This window comes from Hyperolius riggenbachi, chromosome 5 (genome assembly GCF_040937935.1).
Source record: "Hyperolius riggenbachi isolate aHypRig1 chromosome 5, aHypRig1.pri, whole genome shotgun sequence".
NCBI lineage: Eukaryota > Metazoa > Chordata > Amphibia > Anura > Hyperoliidae > Hyperolius > Hyperolius riggenbachi.
The window spans coordinates 322,122,864-322,147,547 of NC_090650.1; the positions used below are offsets into that span (position 1 = coordinate 322,122,864).

Genomic DNA, 24,684 nt, shown 5'->3' on the forward strand with positions numbered 1-24,684 from the left:
TTCTCCAGAGCAGTCTCTCCATGGCTTTAGGAAGAAGGTTTTTCAGTTCTATGAAGAAGAATTGGGAATAGGTGGCATTTAAAGTATCCCTTTTAGGGTACTCAACAAGGTGTTTGAAGCACCAGCAAATGGCAATAACTCAAACTGCAATCAATGTATGGATTGAAGAACTTAAGAGTTTTTCTTCCATATTCACTGTGAATCCACTCCATTGGAGTCAAAGTATGATGTACAGATCAGACACACAGAACCAAGTGGACACCCTAATCATCCTGCTTTGTAACGTAACTGATAACTACAGCTGGCCCTCCTCTCCCTCTATCTAGTCTGGTCACTAGGTTATCTTAACCTAGTCATGGGCTTGCTTTTAGGGCTCATTCACACTCCCATCACAAGGGATTGGGCGTCGTAGTGCATCAAAGGAAAAACGGGCAAATCATGTGATAAAATGTTCCCGCAAAGTCAGTGATTACAATTTGATGAACCTCAGTAAACTACTGAACCAGCCCACCAGAGAGAAAGACACAAGGCCCACTCAGCGTTACAAAGAATATGTACGTAATATTAGAGTACTGCCCATGTTTGCCATCCATTAATTCCGAAAGTTTAGAAAGTATTAGAATCAGGCTGAAACCACTTATTGGTTAACTCAAATGTAGCCAATAATACATTTCTAAATAATTGTCATTCACACTAGTTAATGCTGTGATCCCACACAAATGTTTACGGTTAGGGTTTATTTAACATTAGTTCCACTATAAATGTGACATACCTTCATAGCCTCCTAGTACAAGCCAAGGGAAGATTGGCCCACCAAAAGTGCCCAGGCATGGATCATGGAGAACAGAAGTGTCATTTAGAGATGCTGGGGATCTGTAAGATAGGACGTGTTAAGAAGGGGGTTGTTATTATCATGTGTTTGTATAGCATTGACATCTTCACAGCATGTTCTCAGATGAGTTCACCATCTAATCAATACCATAGGCAGTCTCTATTGTCTCTGACCCTCCATGGCCCTTTTTTATGTGTCTAGGAAGTGGTAGGAAACCAGAGTGTCCAGAGGAACCCAACACAAACAGAACTAGCAGATGATGTCCTGCCTCAGTAGTGCAAGGTGTGATTGTTATCCACCAAGCCACAGAGCCTCCTGAAACACAGCTGGCACAGTACATAATGTCCCGAGAATGATAGATTACAAGTATTCTGAATTACGTAGAACACTGACTGCTTACAGGTGCAACACAAACTGATGCAGTGCAGAGGCTAACTGTAATAAAATAATGTTTACTCTTGTTCATGTTCACCAAGGTTAATAAAGGGAACCGGGTGGGGCTGTGCAGAATAGTAAATACAGAAATGATCGGTTCTCTCTCAAACACAGAAAATATCTCTTGGAATAAGGAAAACATTGCCTTTATTTGAATTTTGGTTTCCCAATCTGTAGTCCATTGTCTTGAGGTTTGGTACACTATCTTCTGATGCTCTATAACTGGCCAATAGGATTTCACCCAAACCCACTGGATTTTGCTAGTAAGGAAGTAGTATGAGTATTGGACTATTCAGCTATTATGAATGCTTATATAACAGCTGCTGCATGTGCTGCTAGATTTAGTGCTGTATAAACAAGGCAGATTTACATATGGGACTTTTCAGGAAGGAAGACTCTGGTGAGATGTCTGTGTCTGCCAGGGGAAGTGAAAAAGATAAGGGATAACTATGGGGAAGAGAAATCTTTTTTTTTTTTTTTTTTTTTTTTAGCAATTATAAAAGAAGACTAACAAAATATTTCATACCAGCCAGAAAGATATTTGAAACTAGATTTTTTCGTCATGGACTGAGCGGAAATAAATCAGCTACTCCTAAATGATCACAAAGCTTTTGAACTACTAAAATTGTGTAAATGAATACAGTCAAAATCCAAATAAAAAAACCTATCAGCAATGTTTTCTTATTTCTATCCTTAGGACCCAGTCACACTGGAAATGGTGCCCATCGTATTTTATTTAGCTTTAAAGGTCAGTGAATGAACATTAGTGATGGTGGGGGTGTAATGAGCCAGGAATCGATGTGGATGGGAGGGGGGATAATGGTACAAAGTGGAGGAGAGTATAAAAGAGTGTGTAAGTCAGTGCTATATTACACATGCATGTTAGGCCAGGAGCCCACTACAGATCGCTAACTGCAATCGCTTAGCATTTTATACAGCGATTCTATATTAGTGCTTGCGTTCGCAGAGTGATTGTGTTTTGCAACTGCCATTTTTTTGGCAGTTGCAAAACATACTGTTTTGCAGTCCTATGTTTTTACAGCGAGGATAGGGTCAGTGCATCCTACAGCAGGCCTACATCCGAAATGACTGACAGCTCATATGTGCAGCACCTCTAATAGGCTAACTGCACACTTTGCATTCTAAACAGATGCAGATCATATGCATAACTACTAATGAACTAAAAGCTTACCATGCAAACAGGAAACACAGGAATACGGGCTGGGAGCAGCTAGCCTGGTAGTTACATACTATAGCAGGGGGAGGAACTGGGGGGGTTCTGTGCATCCCAAAAACCATTAAACACGCTGCAATTGACTGGTTGATCCCTCAGGCGTGCACCACCTCTACCAGGCTAAAATGCACACCCTGCGTCCAGACAAATGCCACATTTATTAAACTATGGAGGAGCTTTTGCTTTTAACCTTCCTGGCGGTAAGCCCGAGCTGAGCTCGGGGTAAGCCGCCGGAAGGCACCGCTCAGGCCCCGCTGGGCCGATTTGCATAATTTTTTTTTTGCTGCACGCAGCTAGCACTTTGCTAGCTGCGTGCAGTGCCCGCCGATCCGCCGCTATCCGTCGCGCCGCAGCCGCCCCCCCCCCCCCCAGACCCCGTGCGCTGCCTGGCCAATCAGTGCCAGGCAGCTCTATGGGGTGGATCGGAATCCCCTTTGACGTCACGACGTCGACGACGTCGATGACGTCATCCCGCCCCGTCGCCATGGCGACGGGGGAAGCCCTCCGGGAGATCCCGTTCTTTGAACGGGATCTCCGGATCTCCGATCGCCGGCAGCGATCGGAGGGGCTGGGGGGATGCCGCTGAGCAGCGGCTATCATGTAGCGAGACTTTGTCTCGCTACATGAAAAAAAAAATAAAAAAAAAAAAGATTTGCTGCCCCCTGGCGATTTTTTTGCAAACCGCCAGGAGGGTTAATGTAGCTTGCATGCAAAGTATCATGTACTGGAATCTTGCACCACGGTGAGGTAAACCTCCAGGCAAGATACCTATCCTATAGTTAAAACAACATATGTGTAAACCTGGGAGCAGCTAGGCAAAAATGTGTAACTTACATCTGATAGACAGCGAGGAGAGGGCCAGCGCATCCTACAGCAGGCTGCATCCGCGAAATGACTAACAGCTCACATGTGCAGCTAATAAGCTAACTGCACACTTCTCATTCAAAACAGATGCACATCATATGCATAACTACTAATGAACTATAAACTTACCATGCAAACAGGAAACACAGACGGGCCACATATGGGCTGGGAGCAGCTAGCCTGGTAGTTGCACACTATAGCAGCAGAGTGATTGTGTTTTGCAATTTCCATTTTGGGGGGTTTCGGGTAGAGAAATCAAATTTGTACAGCGATTGAAAAGCAATTTTGCAGCAGGCCTATCTTTTGTATTGGAGCGTAATCACTCCGCTGCAGGACCCATGATTGTGATTTCAAAAGCTCCTGTTGGGTTTGCCTTCATTGACTTTCATTAGCCTAGCGCTTTTTTAATTCGCAATTCCAAAGTGTGGCTAAAAGTGCTCTAGTGGGCCATAGCCCTTATAGCGCACCTTATGGCAAATGCATGATATTACACCATAGTTAAAATTTCACCTAATGAAAAAAAATAGAAAAAGGGCCAAACTGTATATATTGTTTGGCACCACTGCTGGTTGCCATGCACATGTTGTACTGAACGTGTGGCTCCATTCAATTCATGTATACTGGGCATAATATGCACCATATCACAATGCTGGAGGTTAGACCTCTCCTCTTTTTTTCTGCTCAAACAATTTCTAATAAAGTTATGGGATGTTATCCTGACATCATTAACACTGTACTGTCACTGCTAGTTATGTGGCTGCCATTTTCCTTTCTAAAGGCAAGTTCAAAGAGGACTAACAATGTAATTATCCTGTAAGACAACAGAAGGGGAAATGCAGATATGATGTACAACCAGCAGAATATGATAACAAAGGTCACAGCAACTTACTGCACACAGTATAGGAAGTGAGTGTGATAATCTGCCATAACAAAGAAGCCATCAGGATCCTTCACTGTGTGATTCAGCACAGCATAATTGTTCTGGAAGTAATTCAGGACGCTGAGAATTGTGCAGTTGTTATTATATGGTGCCAGTGGAGCCAAACAGATGTCTTTAAGCATCACAGTCTCATTATTGTAGGTGGCATTTATTCTTTCAATGGCATCCTGTAATTCCAACACCTGCAAATAGCATCAGAAAAGACACTTAGCAATGCTACATCACAGCAAGACCCGGATCACTGTTACTAATACCTTCCTGGTTCCTGGGAGAAATGCACATACCATCTTCTATATGAAAGACTCACCAGTTTATTTCATAGCCAGTATACTAAATATAATGTTGTCTTCTTAAAACAAAAAGGTATTTGCCATTATTTAGGTTTGCATGATGAGCAAGTTGGTATTCCCGTAATGCATCAGCTATACAAACTACTGCTTTATGCCACTGAAAATCATACATCTTGAGCCACTGCTTGACAGGTTGCCAACAGTCTACTCATTTTACATGAAACTGCAAGACAACTTGCTTCCACTCCTCTCTGAAATCAGCTGCTGGACAAGTCAGTCAAGTGTAACCACATGATACATAATGTCCCACAATCTCTGCATAACAGGGGAAACCATGTGTTGGGCTTTAAAGTACCCCTGGATCGAGGAAAAAACTAAATTAAAGTGTACCTGAGATGAAAGACATCTCAGGTACCATACTTACCTGGGGCTTCCTTAAGCCCCTTGAGACTGGTCAGTCCCTCGCCGTCTCCCTGGGTGGCTCCTGTCCCCCGCAATATGGCCCAAAAGCCCGGGGCTGTGAGCGTTCTGCACTTACTCCGTACTACTAGAGCGACTGGGGAACGTGCGCGGCCGTGCATGCCTGACTTGGCCAGGCTACCGGGCCATACTGTGGGGGACAGGAGCCACTCAGGGATACAGCGAGGGACTGAGCGGCCTCAAGGGGGCAGGTAAGTATAGAACCGATCCGAACCGCTAATGCAAAATGAAAGAAAGTGCGTGTTCATCCATGAGTACTTTCTTTTACTTTGCATGTGCGGTTCAGAACTTTCACATGCTTAGTTCAGAATTGCTTGACGCCACACTGGGCAACTTCCGGGAGGTTTGGGGGAGAAGAAGAACAGGAACAAGGAACAGGAGGCTGGGGAGAGAAAAGGACTAGGAGCATGGAGTGGGAGGCTCAGGGGAAAGAGGACCAGGAACATGGAACGGGAGCCTTGGGGGAGAAGAAGACCAGGAACATGGAACTGAAGGCTAGGGGGAGAAGAGGACCAGGAACATGGAACTGAAGGCTAGGGGGAGAAGAGGACCAGGAACATGGAACTGAAGTCTAGGGGGAGAAGAGGACCAGGAACATGGAGCGGGAGGCTCGGGGGAGAAGAGGACCAGAAACATGGAATGGAAGGCTCGGGGGAGAAGAGGACCAGGAACGTGATACGGAAGGCTTGGGGAGAAGAGGACTAGGAACATGGAACTGGAGGGACACCAGAGAAAACAAGCAGCATCAGGAGGCTAACGATTAGGTCATCTAGCCCACCATGGGCTTCATTCAATTGCCTTTTCCCTACTTCAGGGGTGCTTTAAATTATACCCATTTCGGGAGAAATATGGAGCCTGCCATTGTTGACACCTGAAAAATGCTGGTGCTCAGGGCTCTTTCACACCAGAGCCAGTTTTCTGCAGTTTAATGCAAATTTGAAACTTTAACCAAGGTAAAATGAAAGTCCATAGACTTTCATTTTACCTTTCACATCCGATGCTGTGTTTTGGTGCGTTGCGGTTCAACGCACCCGGGAGCTTTTCATCATCAGGAGCTGGGGTTTTCCCGTCGGGTGAATTAATTACTACTGCCGCTGATTGCGTCGCACCGCTACATCCCGACGACACGCCGCAGGGCAAGCGTTCTAGATGTGAAAGAGCCCTCAGGCTTTGGCTAAAATGTTTTGTAAATTGATCAAGTGGAACAAGTAAGCAGATTGGGTGTACTGCATTACTTCTCACTTTTCTGATCAACATAAGTCTAGGCAAATGACTAAAGTTAGTCAAACACTATACAATCTTTATGCCCAATTAGACATTTGAGAAGACAAAAACGTCTAATCGATCCAGATGCCTCTGCTCCTGTACCTAGCAAATTAATTGTGGTGTTATACCACTTTTCATCCTATTTATAAATATGTGCGCCCATAGAAAAATGCAATTACCCCTCAAAGTTTGAGCTCAGAGCAGGAGAGCTCAGTCCAACGCATCTCCCACAAGCATATTCATGATAAAACAGTCCCTGGGCACTGCTGGGCTGATCACAATGCTTTATAAAGGGGACAAAATTACCAATATTCTTTTTCAACAAAAATATTACAACTTGAAAGGCAAAGACTTGAGATTAGAAAGTTTTGCAATAAAGTAAACAATTTGCCTACAGATAAAGGTCAGCACCATCCCCGGCATACCCACCAATTTACAACCTCTGTTTCCATGGGTGCCAAGAGAGACTCTATCAGGTTCTTTACAAATGCTGACTTTCCTGAAGAGAACATCTGCATAAACAAGCTCCACCTAGACGTGGAAATGCTCAGACCAGGCTATAGGTTGAACATAATAGGGTGTTTTAAAATATTCACAGAAAAAGACATGGGGAGGTAAATAGCTGTATGTACCTGGCAAGTTTTACATGTCTTGATATGTTTACTTTAAGGATGATCTCACAAGAGACGGGGGGACATGCGGTTTCTAACAAGACCCAGGTAAGTTGTTCTAACAAGGCAAAGATGCAACCTGATTTTGCAGAGGCACTGTACTTCTAGCAGTGAGAGGAAGTAGATGAGAAAGGAGGGACACAAGGTGCATGAAGAATTACCATAAGTCCTCTAGCAGATGTAATTAAGCACATTTCACAAAACATTGGCATTTTTACACTGACCAACATCCATTTACCTGAGCCAGAATGTCAAAAGTAAGTGGTGGCCCAAAATGTACATCATCTCCTGAAGGATATGGAGAGTAGGTGTCTCCTTTGCTGAAAGGTGCAGTAATGATAAGCTGCTCTGTGCGGAAGAAAGGTCCAAAGTGTGTGTCAAAGTAGTCCTTCTCCTTGCGGGCTTGGCTGTGTGGGTCAGACCACAGTTCTACAGGATCTGTAGTGATCTGCATGTAGATCATTCCAGAACAACATGCAGCAATTAAAGCAAGAGAGAAAAAAATAACAATCCAGGGGTGTCTGACACAGAAGGAGCCCCATTTTGTGAAAGCAGTCCTCAGACAACTCTCAAGCCGCTCCCCAATTGAGTCACAGCATGATGGATCACCTGCATGAAACAAAATGAACATTAAAGCAATGTGGTTCATAAATGGTCTACACTCTACAGTATTACCTTGACATATACCACACAATGCAAACCTTTACTAATATTCTGTGTAATCTTTTAGTTCACTACAGGCTCTACTGTATGAATGCTGTGCTCGGAACATCTCACCTCAATCCTCTCTGTCATCTTAGCAGCTCATTCTGACTGGATCAGGGGCAGGATCAGGGACAAGACCAGTCTTATACTTTTTCCACTCCCTAAGCGAATTTTTCTCTGCAACCCTTCCATGTACAACAGCCAACCTCCGATTCCATGGATACACTCCTTATCCATATCCAACAGCCATGTACTGCAGCACCCCTTACACATACAGCTTCTTTGGCCAGCAGTCTGCCAAGAACTGTCAACATGTTGTGAAGACGGACATCTCTGCAAAACTCCCCTTATACTGTATTTGGAAGTGAAACCGCACACATATTAAAAGGGCCACATCATTGTGGTCCACCTACAGAAAGATCTGAGATATCTTGAGAACATGGATGTGTGTGGCATCCAGATTACAGCTTTATAACATTATAAAGGGTGTTGCATAATGTGCATAAACAGTGTTGTTAAGCGAACAAAAATATTAGCAGTTACTTACCTGTTGCTTCCCTTGCCGTCATTCTGCGCTGCTCCGTTCCCCCGGTGTCTCCCACCATACACTGGACGGCTCGCCAAGTCTGTGGCCACTGCGCATGCGTGGCACCTGCTGCACGCCTCCTCAATCATAAACAGTACTGCGCAAGTGATGGAGGAGGCGCAGTATGGGGCCATGCGTGCAGCGTTTAGAGAATGACAGCGGAGGAACGGTACAGAGCGGTATAACAGGACGATGGCCCAGGTAAGTAACTGGCAATATTTTTGTTTGTTTATTGTAAGCAGCTTGAACCTGGCCAAATCAAATACACTGACTTAAAGCGGTTTAACACCCAGCATTACAACTTTGCTTTAAAAGATTGCTTACAGCTTACAAACTATTATGCCAGATTTTTTTTTAAGCAGAAATTCACTGAATAGGTTAAACATGACATTTTAGTGTTGGATTTAACTAGGAATCCCCGTTCTTATCTTTTAGTTACAAATGTATCTTTATTTGGAATACAAATAGACCTTTGAAAAGCCTGCCAGGGAAGCCCTCTTTGTTCTCTCAGAGCAGTGTTTGTTTGTTACATTGTAGATAGATACATTTGTAACTAAACAAGCAAGCACGGAGGAGGATTTCTAGCTAAATGCAGCACTAAAATGTCATGTTTAATCCATTCAGTGAATTTCTGCTAAAAAAAAAATCTGGCATAATAGTTTATAAGCTGAAAGCAATCTTTTAAAGCAAAGTTGAAATGCTTGGTGTTAGACCACTTTAAGGGCCCAATACTAGCTTGCATACAATGTGAATGCAGCTGAAATTATTGGCATTTCATTGCTCATCTCTAATTACTCTCTCAGTACCATCCAACAACATGAAAATCAAATCAGAAGGTACACTAAGGAGCTGTGTGCAAAAGCAAATAAAAATATACACAAATTAAATGCATTTGCACCACGGTTGTGATGCCTTCATACTGCAGGTGAACAGAACTTGCTGCATTCAGAAAACAACAATGTACCTGTGGTTCAACTGCAATAAAACTTATCTCCACCAGCACTATAGAGAAGTGCGAACAGATATCTGACCTCAGGTCATCTTTCATTTCAACATGAGTTGACTGCAGGTCAACTGCACTTGCCCAATATTTCTAGATGTACAAAGTCTAAGGGGACGCTGAAGCTAGTAAGCAACTTGAATACACTCCATGTATGCAAACCATAAAGCAAGAGAATATTGGCAGTAAGTTGCTACTGCAGCACTGCAACAGTACAGTCAGACCTTATCATGATAACAGCCAGACAAATAATATGTTTATTCTGTGATCTATCCACATGAGCTTATAGGGAACCCGAGGGGAGAGCGATATGGAAGCTGCCATATTTATTTCCTTTTAAGCAATAGCAGTTGCCTGGCTGTCCTCCTAATCCTGTGTCTCTAATACGTTTAGCCATAGGCCCGGAATAAGCATGCAGCAGATCAGGTACTCTGACTAAGGTTTTACTGGATTAGCCATATGCTTGTTCCAGGGTTTTGACTCAAACACTACTTATGCCAGAAGATCAACAGGGCTGCCAGTCAACTGGCATTGTTTACAAGGAAATAAATATGGCAGCCTCCATATTCCGCTCACCTCGGGTTCCCTTTAAATGTTTGGAAAACCTTAGATCAGTGATCTGCAAACTTGGCTCTCCAGCTGTTAAGGAACTACAAGTCCCACAATGCATTGCAGGAGTCTGACAGCCACAGTCATGATTCATAAAGGCAAATGTATTGTGGGACTTATAGTTCCTTAACAGCTGGAGAGCCAAGTTTGCAGATCGCTGCCTTAGATGAATTTCAAAAGGTTTAGGAGACAGCCTGAGTTTATGTGTGGCGCTGCCACTGCATCATTCTGCAAGTCCTATCACTGCTTAACAGGCAATTAACAGCCAGGGGAACTCAATTCCAAGATACAGCTCAGTTGTGTGACTTTTAAATACATCAGAGTAATGTATAAATGGCAGTGTTCTCCCCAGGCTCTTTTAGCCGGGTGCTCCACCCGGCTAGATTTGGTGACCACCCGGCTGTCATCGGCTCACCTCCTATGCTGTAAGCAGAGTTGCCCTGCATTTTCATCTCAACCCACCCGGCTACTTTTTCATGCCACCCGGCTACTATTTCATGCCACCCGTCTGGAAAAAAATTCTGGGGAGAACACTGAAATGGTACCATTACAATTTTAATGCTCATCAACACATGCTGGGGACTATGCTGTAGTTACCAATACAACCTCGCTCCAGTCACACAAGCGATTTTATATACTTGGTGCTTCTTTAATCTCTCTAGAAGCACCTTCACAACAAGATGTCAAATTAATTGCTTATAAAAGTACATATTCAGCAGCCCAGACACTGGCCACACCCTAGGGTGGCACTCTTATAGGCTCCAATCTTCTCAGAGACATCCTGTGTGTGCCTTCTGCATTATGAATAGTAAGATAATGCAATCCAAGCAGCAGCAACATGCCCATCCACATAAACTGAACCTGACTGCCTGAACTCATCAGTCATAGCATCAGATTTTTAAGTCAGGCGTTTTAGCTATTATTTTAAAGGGAGCCTGAAGCAAAAATAATATAAAAAAACAAATACCTAAGGAGAGGGAAGGCTCTGGGTCCAAAAGAACCTTCCAGCTCCTCTCCTCTTCCCTTCATTCCTGCACTGGCTCCCGCTTACAGTCCCCGGACCCATGGGTTAGAGACTGCTCGCTTCTGCTGCGGGTGGGCTTCGAGAGCACTCGGGATCTCTCACACGCACTCGCCGTACAGAGCCGCAATGTCTTCTGGAGCACTCGGGCCGCAATGTCTTCTGGAGCACTCGGGCCCCTGAAGACGGGCTGCTCCATACTTCACACATGTGAGCGCTCTCTCACACGCACTTGCAGTACAAAGCCGCCCCTTCTTCTGGAGCACTCGGGCTCCCGAAGATTTCCGGAACCTCCCGTGGTGGGAGATTTGAACGGACTAGCCTGGTGGGGAACGAGAAGATGATGAGAGGAACAGGAAGGCTCTATAGGACCCAGAACCTTCCCTCTCCTTAGGTAAATATCTGATTCTTTGTTTTATTTCTGCTTCAGATTCACTTTAAGATCTCTACCCGGACATGGGCTTTAAAACCAGGTCCCACTGAATAAAAAAAAAAAAAATGTATGTATTTATTTTAATTTGGCCCTTTGGCTCAATAATAATTTTCCATGACAAGTATTTTTTCTAAACTGGAGCAATAACCATTTCCTTTCCTCAAGAAGATACAAATGGTCATAATCAACGCAGAAGTCATATTTTCTGTAATAAACATTTGTACATCATGGAGCCCTGTCAGATTGTACAGAACTATAACCAGGAGGATGCAAGTTAAGATACAAAAAAAAAGCATTTGCTGACCATGCTGGCAAGATGACAACCTGATCTCATACTAAAAGGACTATACATTTCATCTCCCACAGTTAGCCTGATAGGACAGAAATATGGGAGCTGTCGCAGGTTTTTTTTTTTCAAGTGGCTGTGACACCTAAAGGCTTCACTATATAACAAATCCGTTAACAGGTTAAAAAAACATGACCTACTTTATTCCGGTTTGTATGACCTGGTTGACTTTTATAGAATCTAAACACTTTAAAGTACTCCTGTTGGCTCTACAAGCTACTGAAACCACACCTGTGATTATAGAGCTAAGGAAATTATACTGGCCTCCCTCTAAAAATGTGATTTGATTCATGACTCATTCTTTGAAGTAGATCAGCAGCCGTGGAGATGGAACAACAAAATGCTTTCAATTTGGCCAGGTTAAAATGCAAAAGTGTATTATTAGAAATTTTCATTAATTCTGCAAGCATAGGGGTCAGACATTCCTCTTGCTCCGCTGGAAATATTGTGTTGCCACAATGAATAATGTGATACTTGTTTTCACCCCGAGGCCTGGAAACCGCTACAAATCGCAAATCCTTAGCGCAATCACTAGCGTTTTTAATTAGCGTTTTGTAAGCGATTTCCGGCACTTTTGGGAGCGATTTTAAAAAGTGTAAGCTTTTTGCCAGCGATTGTGTAGCAATTTCTAATCAGCGATTTTAATTCTGATTGGTCCTTTCAATGTATCATCATTTTTTTTACAGTTTTCAGTAATTTAAAATTGCACTCAATTCGCTATGTGTAGCGAATCCATGAGCGATTTGCCAGCGCTTCAATACTTTACATTGAAGCGCAAACGCTCCCAAAATGCTGCATGTCCTGCGATTGCGATTTTGCTAATCGCAATCGCTACTGTGGAATTTATTACAATTATTTACATTGGCAGAGCGTTTAGGGAAAGCGCAAGAAATTTCAAGCGCTCCCTAAACGCTCAAAAAAAAAACGCTCTAGTGGGTTCCAGCCCTTAAGTGGGCACATGACAATATTGTATAACTATATAAATAACACATACAGAAAGCTTTGTAACACATCAGTTCACTTTAATGTCACTGTAAAAGACTCAATGGCACCCATTAAAGTCAGATCAAAAGTGTACGCTGTGAAAACCGTACTTTACTACGAGGCTGTGAAAATTCTACATAGTCTTTCTATATTCACAATCATTTATTTTTCAAATTCTAAGGCCATATTTTGATTGCCAGGCAAGAAATAACATTTTTAGAATATATCGAGCCTCCTTAGCAGCATGCCCCTCACAGGATTTTCTGAATTAAGGGAACCCTCTCTATTCAGTGTTTAGCTTGTTCAATAAAAAACAAAATAAAGAGAGCTTTGCAGAGCTATAGAGAAGCTGTGACTGGGTGATAATGCCATCAGCTTTTGGTGACATAAATCTCCCAGGATGTATCATTTCTGCAACACTGTGTCTGAGAAGGTAATCCAGGAAGCAGGAAGTGTTTATCTTTATTGCAATAGATCAGTAAATGTTTGCTTCCTGTTAATGGAAATATGTGAAAAGTGCAATAGGTATCAATCCACTTTAACAAAGTGAGTTTGCAGAGTTTAAGCTGTGACAAGAGAAGCCTACACAACTTTGCAATTTTATTTTTTTGCAAACTTAAGAGAAAAGGGACGGAAAACTTTGCATTGTTTTTAACGCAGAGGACTGCTCATATAAACTTTTTTTTGTGTGTGTGAAACCTTACTATTAGGGTTCCTCACACTGTCATACTAATATAAGAAACCATTAACATCAGTGCTTTTTACTACATCAAAGCATTAGCCTGTATTAGTAGCAGTGTCACGGTGGCACCCAGACACTCTATACACATAAATGGCAGCTTGCTCTATGTACATACCTGATACAGGCGTGGAATTTACTGAGTATGCCAAAGTGCTGTCAATAGGAGCATATTCTGAAATGATTCTCCTTCTCCTAAAATATAGAACAGAACTCAGCTTCAGTATCACAGAGAGGATTTCTGGTGAAAAGGGAGGTGCAAAACACAGCAGAAGAATTAAATGATGAATTAAACATAAGTTAGAACTCCAGTGTGAAATGTGTAGTTTTAGTTTTGCAGAGAGCGGAAGAATTTGGATTTGTCAGTTATGTTTTGTTGACTATGTCCCAATTACAAAATCTTCCTTAACTTTGTGTTTGTCATTAGTGGCACAATAGGAAGACAAGTGAATAGCTTAGCAGTAATAATACAGACAGTAACAACATTTTTTTTCTTTTAGAAAAAGAACCACTTTTTTGCCAGTGTGGTGAATAACCTACACATTTTATCAGGCTTTTATTGCTGTCTGTTCTGTGAATGTCCTGTCCTTGTCAACAAAATCCATGAGACAGGAAACGAGGGGTAAAAGGTGCATGTCTGGTCAGTAAAATATAACAGCATTGCTTTTCTTCGTGCCCACACTGACATCCAGCAGTGTGTTATTCATATACATAATTTTCATTACACACCTATATATTTATCATAAAAAATGATGTGTGTGTACCTGCTCTTCTCCTACCTAGCACCAAAATCTGCCTTTGCCCGTTTAGAAAAGATTGGGTTAAAATAAATCTCCCAACTGCGTCTCTTTAGTTCTTCTTTTCACCTCAGCAGTCTCTTTTAAGTTAGTGCTACTTTCACACTACTGTATATCCATTGCGTTGCACACAGCATGATTTTGATGCGATACAGTACAGCATACAGTTCATAGACTTATGCTTGCTCCACACCCAGTACCAGGCACGCATACAAGCCTGTGTGAAAGCGTTACTAAATAATAATTGCATCACATTGGGCCTAATGCATGAAGCAGATGGAAAATTGCTGGGCACTACTGGTACTAACAGCAGCGGGGCAGCACACATTACCCTATTAGGGGTAGGGATTCGATTGCGAGCTCCTCTGAGGAACAGTTAGTGACATGATTATTGGCTGTAAAGCACTGTGGAAGATGTGATATATTAACACATAATATTAATGTCTCTATACACCAAACTTCACCAATTGCTGAAATATTCCGGATAATACAGTGCACTCAAGCTGTATGTCTATTACAATGACCCATGTCAACTGCAAGCATGCTGGGACTGAATTCCTAAACAGCTGGAAGAGAAATAAAAGGCTTTGACAAAGTTAGAGTGGAACAAGCATATGTGCCTACCTGCAACACCAAGCTCCAATGACTATTACACAAAACAGGACTAAAAATGAAAGGTAGACTATCCACATAATTACAACCATAGCATCAAAACCAAAAAGCAGCCATGGCTGAGGTGGAGGGGGCGGCTCAGGTCTAGTTCCACAGACCAGAGTGCAGTCCTGACAGCTACACGGGGCACCATCCTCATCCACAGACTCATTGCATCCCTTTGTGGCATTGTTCATAGGGATCATTTGAAGGTATGGCTCATCTGTAAAGCAAACATACATTCTTGTAAGGACAAGGACATATTTCCAGGAGAGATTATGAAACTAAACTCTCAGGGCCACAAATGTGGGAAGCTATATATTCTTTTAAAAATCTAAAATAGCAACTCTAAATACAAGTAACAGCTACTATACAATATTTGTAACAGTAGAAGCCACCTTGTGAAATGACATATACATGTACCTGTTAACCAGCATACTTTATGGTTATGTGACCACCAGTGAAGAATGTATGGCATAAGGCATAATTACAACAGAGGCACCTTTATGATATTCATTAATGGTTACACTCACCTACTGTCAGTGAATATATATTACTATATACAGTGGTTTGCAAAAGTATTCAGCCCCTTTAAAGTTTTCCACATTTTGTCATATTACTGCCACAAACATAAATCAATTTTATTGGAATTCCACGTGAAAGACCAATACAAAGTGGTGTACACGTGAGAAGTGGAACGAAAATCATACATGATTCTAAACATTTAAAAAAAAAAATAACTGCAAAGTGGGGTGTGCGTAATTATTCAGCCCCGAGTCAATACTTTGTAGAACCACCTTTTGCTGCATTTACAGCTGCCAGTCTTTTAGGGCAGAGTTCCCCAACCTTATCCTCAAGGGCCACCAACAGTACATGTTTTGCAGAAAACCACAAACATGCACAGGTGAGGTAATTAGTGTCTCAGCAGAGCTTATTAACTACCTCTGTGGATTTCCACAAAATATGCACTGTTGGTGGGCCTTGAGGACCGGGTTGGGAAACACTGTTTTAAGGTATGTCTCTACCAGTTTTGCACATCTAGAGGCTGAAATCCTTGCTCATTCTTCTTTGCAAAACAGCTCCAACTCAGTCAGATTAGATGGACAGCATTTGTGAACAGCAGTTTTCAGATCTTGCCACAGATTCTCGATTGGATTTAGATCTGGACTTTTACTGGGCCATTCTAGCACATGGATATGTTTTGTTTTAAACCATTCCATTGTTGCCCTGGATTTATGTTTAGGGTTGTCGTCCTGCTGGAAGGTGAATCTCCGCCCCAATCTCAAGTCTTTTGCAGACTCAAAGAGGTTTTCTTCCAAGATTGCCCTGTATTTGGCTCCATCCATTTTCCCATCAACTCTGACCAGCTTCCCTGTCCCTGCTGAAGAGAAGCACCCCCAGAGCATGATGCTGCCACCACGATATTTGACAGTGAGGATGGGGTGTTCAGAGTGATGTGCAGTGTTAGTTTTCCGCCACACATAGCGTTTTGCATTTTGGCCAAAAAGTTCCATTTTAGTCTCATCTGACCAGAGCACCTTCTTCCACATGTTTGCTGTGTCCCCCACATGGCTTGTGGCAAACTGTAAACGGGACTTTTTATGCTTTTTTGTTAACAATGGCTTTCTTCTTGCCACTCTTCCACAAATGCCAACTTTGGGCAGTGCACGACTAATAGTTGTCCTATGGACAGATTCCCCCACCTGAGCTGTAGATCTCTGCAGCTCGTCCAGAGTCACCATAGGCCTCTTGACTGCATTTCTGATCAGCACTCTCCTTGTTCGGTCTGTGAGTTTAGGTGGATGGCCTTGTCTTGGTAGGTTTACAGTTGTGCCATACTCCTTCCATTTCTGAATGATCGCTTGAACAGTGCTTCGTGGGATGTTCAAGGCTTTGGAAATCTTTTTGTAGCCTAAGCCTGCTTTAAATTTCTCAATAACTTTATTCCTGACCTGTCTAGTCTGTTCTTTGGACTTCATGGTGTTGTTGCTCCCAATATTCTCTTGGACAACCTCTGAGGCCGTCACAGAGCAGCTGTATTTGTACTGACATTAGATTACACACAGGTGCACTCTATTCTGTCATTAGCACTGATCAGGCAATGTTTATGGGCAACTGACTGCACTCAGACCAAAGGGGGCTGAATAATTATGCACACCCAACTTTGCAGTTAATTACTTGTAAAAAATGTTTGGAATCATGTATGATTTTCGTTCCACTTCTCACGTGTACACTACTTTGTATTGGTCTTTCACGTGGGATTCCAATAAAATGGATTCAAATGTGGAAAACTTCAAGGGGGCCGAATACTTTTGCAAACCACTGTACATGTAAGCTTAAGTAGGTTTGGGAGGGAGGGAGGTAATTTATATATGGGGAAAATAAAATAAAATTGGGAATACGTCACCTGAGAAGATTGGTGTGATGGTGAAAGGAATCTGGCCATTGTCCTTGTTGAACATGTACTGGATCCAGTTGGTGGCATTGCAGTCCTTGGCTTCCCTTCCACACATCAAACCCAGAGCTTTAACATTGCTGGACGGGGCTTCTACATCTCTGCAGGCATTGTACATTGCTAAATAAGAGCAGAAATCAAATACAGCACATGTAAAAGGTTTTCTTAAAAATTGACTAACTACGTTGAACACAGGCTAAAATTATTTAGGATTACTCCCCTCTATAACGCTACACTATTACATGGATGTGGAAAAAATATGATCTAACCTTTTTACAAAAAAGATCATCTACATTAAAACAGGGTTAATACACAGTTTTAAAGCAGGAGGGACGGCCATACTATACCAGGAAAATTAAAACACATATACTGTATAAGTATATGAATACTTGTTCTACTTACATAACATATGTATTGTACTGTCCACATTTTGATTTCAGTGAATTTTATATAGTAAATAATGAGAAAAATGTTTCAGGCATTTTCCATCTTCAGTGCCTCTAGCTGAAGCCAAACCTAATGTCATTTCCTCTCTTACTTTTTTCCCCCCTTCTCTACCTGAAATGGTGTGTGCAGAACTTCAGTGTCATATCTAATTTGCTTTGTAAACACATGTGAGCAGAACATAGATTGGCTTTCAGCAGTTTCTGCAGAGGGGTGAGGCGATTTATCTTTCAATTACCTTCTCAGCCTCTTGTCACATTGAACTGCACTCAGCCAATCAACAAGGAGCAGGAATGTGGGAGGGGAAGAAGGGAAAATAACAAGCTTCCCTCTCCCCGATAATGTATGAGAAAGAGGCAGGCTGACCAAGATAAAATTACAGCAGACACATTTATAATTATATTGGAATGCTTGCAATGGAGGGTCAGGATGTAGATTATATAATAAACACAGAGCAATGAATAATAGGACTTTGATTTTATGGCTGCCAATCCCTGTTTAAAGTGGACCTTTCAGTTGTTTAAACTGTAGATGAAACAGATACTTTGTGTGTGAATTTCACCATACACAATTGGAAATGTTTATTCAATAGCCTCTATTAAAATTGTGCTCTGCAAACCTCTGAATCCTAGTCACATGATTACACCTCAATCAGGTCCTACCCTGACCCACACATGACAAACAGGTTTATGTGACTTACACAGAACAGAGGTCTGTATTAAGAAAGATAAAACCGGGCAGAGAACACATATTTCTGGTAAAGATTTCTCTATGACAAGATTTTTTTTCCCAACACTGAATACGAACTAATATCAAAACACAGCTGGTAAAAGACACAAAGCACTTGAGCTGCAGCCGCTAGGGTGCGCTCAGTAGGCAGTAGCAGTGTTAGGGAGTCAAGCCCAAGGACTCCTTTGCTGGCTAACTGAACAAGAAGATATTTGAACCCAAGTCGCCTGTGTCAGAGGCAGAGCCCTTAAGCATTACACTATCCAGTTCACAGTACATTAATGAAACACTTGGCCTGTATGTGATATGGCTCCATGAGCTATACTTACCATTTGAAAAGCTTTTCCCGATGTAGTACTGCATGCCTGTAATGCTTGGCTTTTCTTCCTGAAGCTCTGGGCTGGAAGACTTGACCTGTGTAACATTCAGAAACTCTGACTGGCTAGGACTGCAGGTCAGCTCACAAAACAAAGTCATTAAGTTATAGAAGCAGGAAGGGCACCTGCAAGGAAAAACATGAAACCACTGCTTGGTATTTGCATACTATGGGATAGAGAAAATTTCCTTCACTAAACTGGATGCATGCACAACAAAAATACCAATTTCCATATCATCCAATTATGATATCTGGAGTTGCATCACGCTTAATAATGCCAATTTGAAGTAAGCCTCTAGTCACAAGTTAAATAAATACATAGGTGAGAAGCACCATTTTCAGATGTCCCTGTCAAATACATTTCTCCTCACATCCTGCCTGGGGAAATCCAGGGATGCACAGGAAGTTTAAAATGTAGTTTAGCCTACATTACCAACTAATGCCAGAGAACATTAATGACGTATGGCGTCTTATAGGAGTGGACAGTGCATGGCTGAGCTGTTGTGTGCGTGTGTGTTAACAAGCTACCATTCAGCTACTCTACCATTAGGATAAATGGAGGAGGGCAATGCAGTCAGATGAGGGTAAGAAGTTAGGATGACAAATAGGAATACTATGCAAATAGGAACCTGTATGTTATTTAAAAACAAAAAGGTGCAGTCAATGGTCACTTGACACCTGCTTTTTTGGAAATCAAAGTAGGGGTGAGCACCTTTGAGTTTCTAACACGATAACTGCAGAAAAACTGCTGCTTCCGTTTGGTCTGTTGTTTAGTAAAGAAGAAAGATACAACTATTAATAAGTAGGTGAAAACATCTTAACTATTGTTTTTTGTGAAGTTGACGTCTGTCTTATAGCACTGCGATTGCTATGGTCATAAAGAAAAGTTGAGGGAAAATAAAGGGGGGGGGGGGGGGGGGAGGAGGACATCAGCTCAATGCAATTCTGTTATAAGTCAGTTATACTGAATTTAGAATGGGACCTAAAGCAAAGCCCTGGCTGTATACGGAACAATAACTGAAAAGAAAACTTCCCCCAAGAACACAGGAAGTGATAAAATCTCAACAGATGTTCAAGTCTCTACCGACTATAGCCAAAAAAAGAGCCACCAGTTTTTTCTACATACCTGGACAGGAACTGCAGGGGGAGCTGAAGGTTGCTGCTGAGAGTTTTGAGTTGTTGTACATCGCAGCACACACTGACGTTGCCGTAGTACAGGGATGGGCACAGTTGCTGTAGAAAATGGAAATTGGTTACTGTGATATCATGGTAGCTGAAGCAGAATAGATGGAGGGAATGCTGGAAATGTTTACTAATAAACTGACAGCCAGTAACCTTCTCACAAGGTCCAGCTTACAAAATGAGACCCTGAAACGTGTGGAAGATGCAGTCTCTATAAATAACTACAGTCAGAAATGTTAACTTTATTCACGGTTTCAGAACTTCCCCAGCTTTTGATGAACAGTATTGCTGACATTTACAGAATGACACTTTGTGCAGTACTTTACAGAACTGTTTATTTATTTAAGTATTTATATAGTGCCAACATATTACGCAGTGCTGTACAAAGTATATTGTATTGTCACTAACTGTCCCTCAGAGGGGCGCACAATCTAGTCCCTACCTTAGTCATATGCCTATGTATGTATCATGTAGTGCATGTATCATAGTCTAGGGACAATGTTAGGGGGGAGCCAATTAACTTATCTATATGTCTTTGGAATGTGGGAGGCAACCGAAGTGCCCGGAGGAAATCCACACAGACATAGGGAGAACATACAAACTCCTTGCAGATGTTGACCTGGCTGGGATTCGAACCGGTGACCCAGCATTGCAAGGCGAGAGCGCTAACCACTACGCCACCGTGCTGCCCACTACGCCACACAACTGTTCAACCCAAATATTGGTTGTCAATTGAAACATAATTGATCAGTGCTCCACACACGTGAATCAATGGGTATCATTCATAAACAGGCTGTCGGTAGTGCGGGAAAACACCGTTCTTCTCCGCAACCGGTAATTAAGACTTCTGGGTGGCCATTCATAAAGAAGTCTGCCTGTTGCGGAAGAAGTGCGGAGGTTTTCTGGAGGAAGCTGGCGGCAGCGTGGCGGAAGGCATGCGGAAACTTAAAAGCTGCCCGATTCCCTCCCTGCGCTGCTCTGTCTGATGCTGCTTGGGAGGTCCCTCCCATTCATTTATATGTATTCCGCCCGCCTATCGCTACTGTCGAGCAAGCGGTATTTTCCTTCCGGATACCGCTTGCTCTAATCTTTATGAATGGATGTGTTTGTTACTTTTTCTAGATTAATCTAGAAAAACTCCGCACAAGGCGGAAATGTATCGCTCTGTCACCTTTTCATGCGGAAAGAGCCTTTATGAATGGGGCTTATGCTGAGTGGTCGGGAAAGTCACCGGTGTTAAGCATTTCCGCATGCGGAAATGCTTTATGAATGATACCCAATATCTAGTAGATTCTGGGGAGTATATTAATCAACTGTACAGCTCAATCCCACAAAATTGTTATTCAACTGAGATCAAAGCTATGTCACTTGCGCCAGTTCCTGGTTCGATGTGCCTATTGTTTCAGCTGCTTCCTGTCCTCCATGTTCTGGTGATTATAAATACACCCACAGTGGGGTGAAGATGTCTCTCAGTCAATGGGATATCAGAACCATCACCATGCCCCACTGATGGAGATGCAGAAACCAAAGTGAAGGAAAAGGCATACTTGGACCAATAACTGGTTGCAGAATCAGGACTCATTTTCCGATCAAATCTTGCTGCATGAACTGTGTGGAAAGAACCAAGAAGATTTTAAGAACTACATGAGAATGTCGGACATGAACTTCCAGCGACTACTGCAGAAAACAAGGCCGAAAATCTTCAAGTAGGACACCAGGGTGCGGAACGCTATCACAGCAGAGGGAGTGTTTGGCAGTCACTCTGCAATTGTTGGCTACCGATTGTTCTTATGAAGATCTCAGGTTTATTATCTACAATAGCTGCACAGGCGGTATGCAAAATAATTCCTGAGATCTGCGATGCAATACTGGATGCACTTCCTGTGCAATATATTTAAAAATTACACAGAAGTCTGCATGCCTAGGCTCACGCAGAAAGTGTCCATGATATGAGGTTTACTTTGCGTTGAAGAACCCAGAGGACATATTAGTATGTTCTACTCATACATCCGGTTGCTACAGGACAGATAAAGAATATATCGCAAATAAATAAGAACAGTCAACATGCAAGGGCACAATACCACACGTTTTTCTACATAAAGATGGAGTGTAAGTAAATAAGCACAGTCATCATACAAAGTCATAAAACATTTCTTTGTATATATACAGTATATATATCATCATTTTTTGATACTGTGCTATGTCACAAACAATCCTCATGATCTTCAAGGAGAAGGTTGTCTGTTTCACCTGGAGACACTTGCTCTACATGCTGCAAAGACCCAATGGACTGGCAAGTGAGGTCTTGGTTCTTCACAAACTGTAGCAGGTGATATCACAGCTTTGGGCAGGTGCACTATTTCTGCACCAGCCCCTGATCATTTAAAGCGGTGCTGCAAGTTGTCCTGTGTCATATTGCTGTCAGACCCGTTGCTAGATTTTCTGTTATGCTGGGAATAAACGATGAGATTTTTCAGTCAATTTACTGTCCGATCTTATTTCCGAACAATTTTCCAATCTATTTTCTTATCTTTTCCTATCAATTTCCTTTCACTTCTATGAGAAATCAATCAGAAAAACGTTCAAAAATAAAAATCGGACATGTCGGAAATAATCTATCAAACCACCTATCTGCTGAAAAGCAGGGCTGTGGAGTCGGTCCAAAAATCCACCGACTCCGACTCCTCAGTTTAGGATTCCACCGACTCCGACTCCACGACTCCGACTCCTCTAATTTGCATATTACAATTTTGTTGATTAAAAGTATGTAACATGAAATTCGTCTCTTAACTGCCAACGCTTAGGAATTTTACAAGACAACTGAAGTGAGAAGGATATGTAGACTACTATATTTATTCTCTTTAGACTAAAACTAGTCCTTGGTAGGAGTACTTGTAAAAGGTGCAAACCGGAACAAAGAACATCTATCAGACCCTAGGCAATGTAAGTGTGGGTACATGTAAGAATGATGTGCAGGTACTCTGCAGGGGAATGAGGAGATTGTAAACAGACAACACCTCTGTGTTCAATGTGCACAGCATTCTCAGTGGATTCCCTGCAGCTCTGTGAGGAGTGCATATGTAGAGTATAGTACTACTGTGTAACAAAGTAAACCTGAGACAGATGAAATTCAAGTTTTATACATACCTGGGGCTTCCTCCAGCCGTCTTCAGGATAATCAGTCCCTCATTGTCCTCCACCACCTGGATCTTCTGCTATGAGTCCAGGTACTTGAGCCAGTCAGGCGTAGTGCGCATGCACACACTCCGCCGCCAGGAGCATACTACACCTGTGCAGCACTATTGCGCAGGTGCAGAATGTTCCTGGCTGTGGGAGCGGCATGCGGCCGGACAGCGCTGACTGGCTGAATTACCAGGACTCATAGCAGAAGATCCGGGTGGTGGAGGACAGCGAGGGACTGATTAGCCTGAAGGGGGCTGGAGGTGGGCCCCAGGTATGTATAAAACTTTACTTTTCATCCGTCTCAGTTACCCTTTAATTTGTAGTCACCAAACCAAATTTTAATAACATATCACATTATTTGATTTCATCAGCAAAGGGAGTGCATACATTTGCATAAATCAGCATCAATGCAGAATTATTTCCATCTCGTTGACCATCTCTATTAGTGACACAGCTACACATCAGGCTTTATTCTTACAGCATAGATGTTATTTAGTATATATAAGAGATTCCTGTGTACACATCATATATACAGTCACAATCAGATATGTATATCTGACCTTAAAAATACGGGGACTGCTTTATTGAAGCAGCACAAGCAACTAATTTTGATTGGTTTATTTCATTTTTGTGGACTAAACACAGCTATTACTGTATATATACATTATTTTTAATGACTATTATCCGAGAAATAGAACATTTTATCATATTTTCTATTTTAATTACAGTTACAAATTCATTAGGAGTCGGAGTCGGTGCATTTTTTCCCGACTCCGACTCCAGGCACCCAAAATTGCCCGACTCCACGACTCCGACTCCACAGCCCTGCTGAAAAGAACATATGGTGTATTCCCATCATTAATGGTAAACACATTTTTAGATAAGTTCACATTACGTGCTTCACACAATGGAAAGCATCCACACTTATGTACTCTAGAATGATACCTGGACTCCACAAAAATAATTCCTTAAAATGTAATTTTGTTGGCACCATCAAATTCCTTCAGGTTCAATTCCTTTTCTGCGGTGGGATGAAAGAAGTGATTCCTAATCCTCCAACTCCAACTGAAGAAAGATCAGAATATTTCCATGCAAAAGGGCAAAGTATATGTCGCACAGCTATGACTCCCCCGCAGCCACACAGCTATCAGTCCCCGCAGTCACACAGCTATCAGTCCCTGCACCCACACAGCTATCAGTCCCTGCACCCACACAACTATGAGTACCTGCAGCCACACAGCTATCAGTCCCCGCAGCCACACAGCTATGAGTCCCTGCACCCACACAGCTATCAGTCCCTGCAACCACACAGCTATCAGTTCCTGCACCCACACAACTAGGAGTCCCAGCAGCCACACAGCTAGGAGTCCCCGCAGCCACACAGCTAGGAGTCCCCGCAGCCACACAGCTAGGAGTCCCCGCAGCCACACAG

At 42.4% G+C, this 24,684-nt stretch overlaps 1 protein-coding gene across 1 annotated transcript in view; it reads right to left on the reverse strand.

Annotated features, from left to right (window-relative positions):
* Positions 1 to 24,684, reverse strand: part of LOC137518873 (NPC intracellular cholesterol transporter 1-like) — a 124,791-nt gene that overhangs the window by 46,107 nt on the left and 54,000 nt on the right. The window contains exons 3-10 of the mRNA XM_068237267.1: positions 20,014 to 20,120; positions 18,841 to 19,013; positions 17,291 to 17,458; positions 14,857 to 15,106; positions 13,554 to 13,630; positions 7,251 to 7,621; positions 4,255 to 4,487; positions 773 to 873 (exon numbers count right to left, since the gene is read on the reverse strand). Of these exons, the coding sequence (XP_068093368.1) occupies positions 773 to 873; positions 4,255 to 4,487; positions 7,251 to 7,621; positions 13,554 to 13,630; positions 14,857 to 15,106; positions 17,291 to 17,458; positions 18,841 to 19,013; positions 20,014 to 20,120 (1,480 nt within the window). The remainder of the gene's footprint in view (positions 1 to 772; positions 874 to 4,254; positions 4,488 to 7,250; positions 7,622 to 13,553; positions 13,631 to 14,856; positions 15,107 to 17,290; positions 17,459 to 18,840; positions 19,014 to 20,013; positions 20,121 to 24,684) is intronic.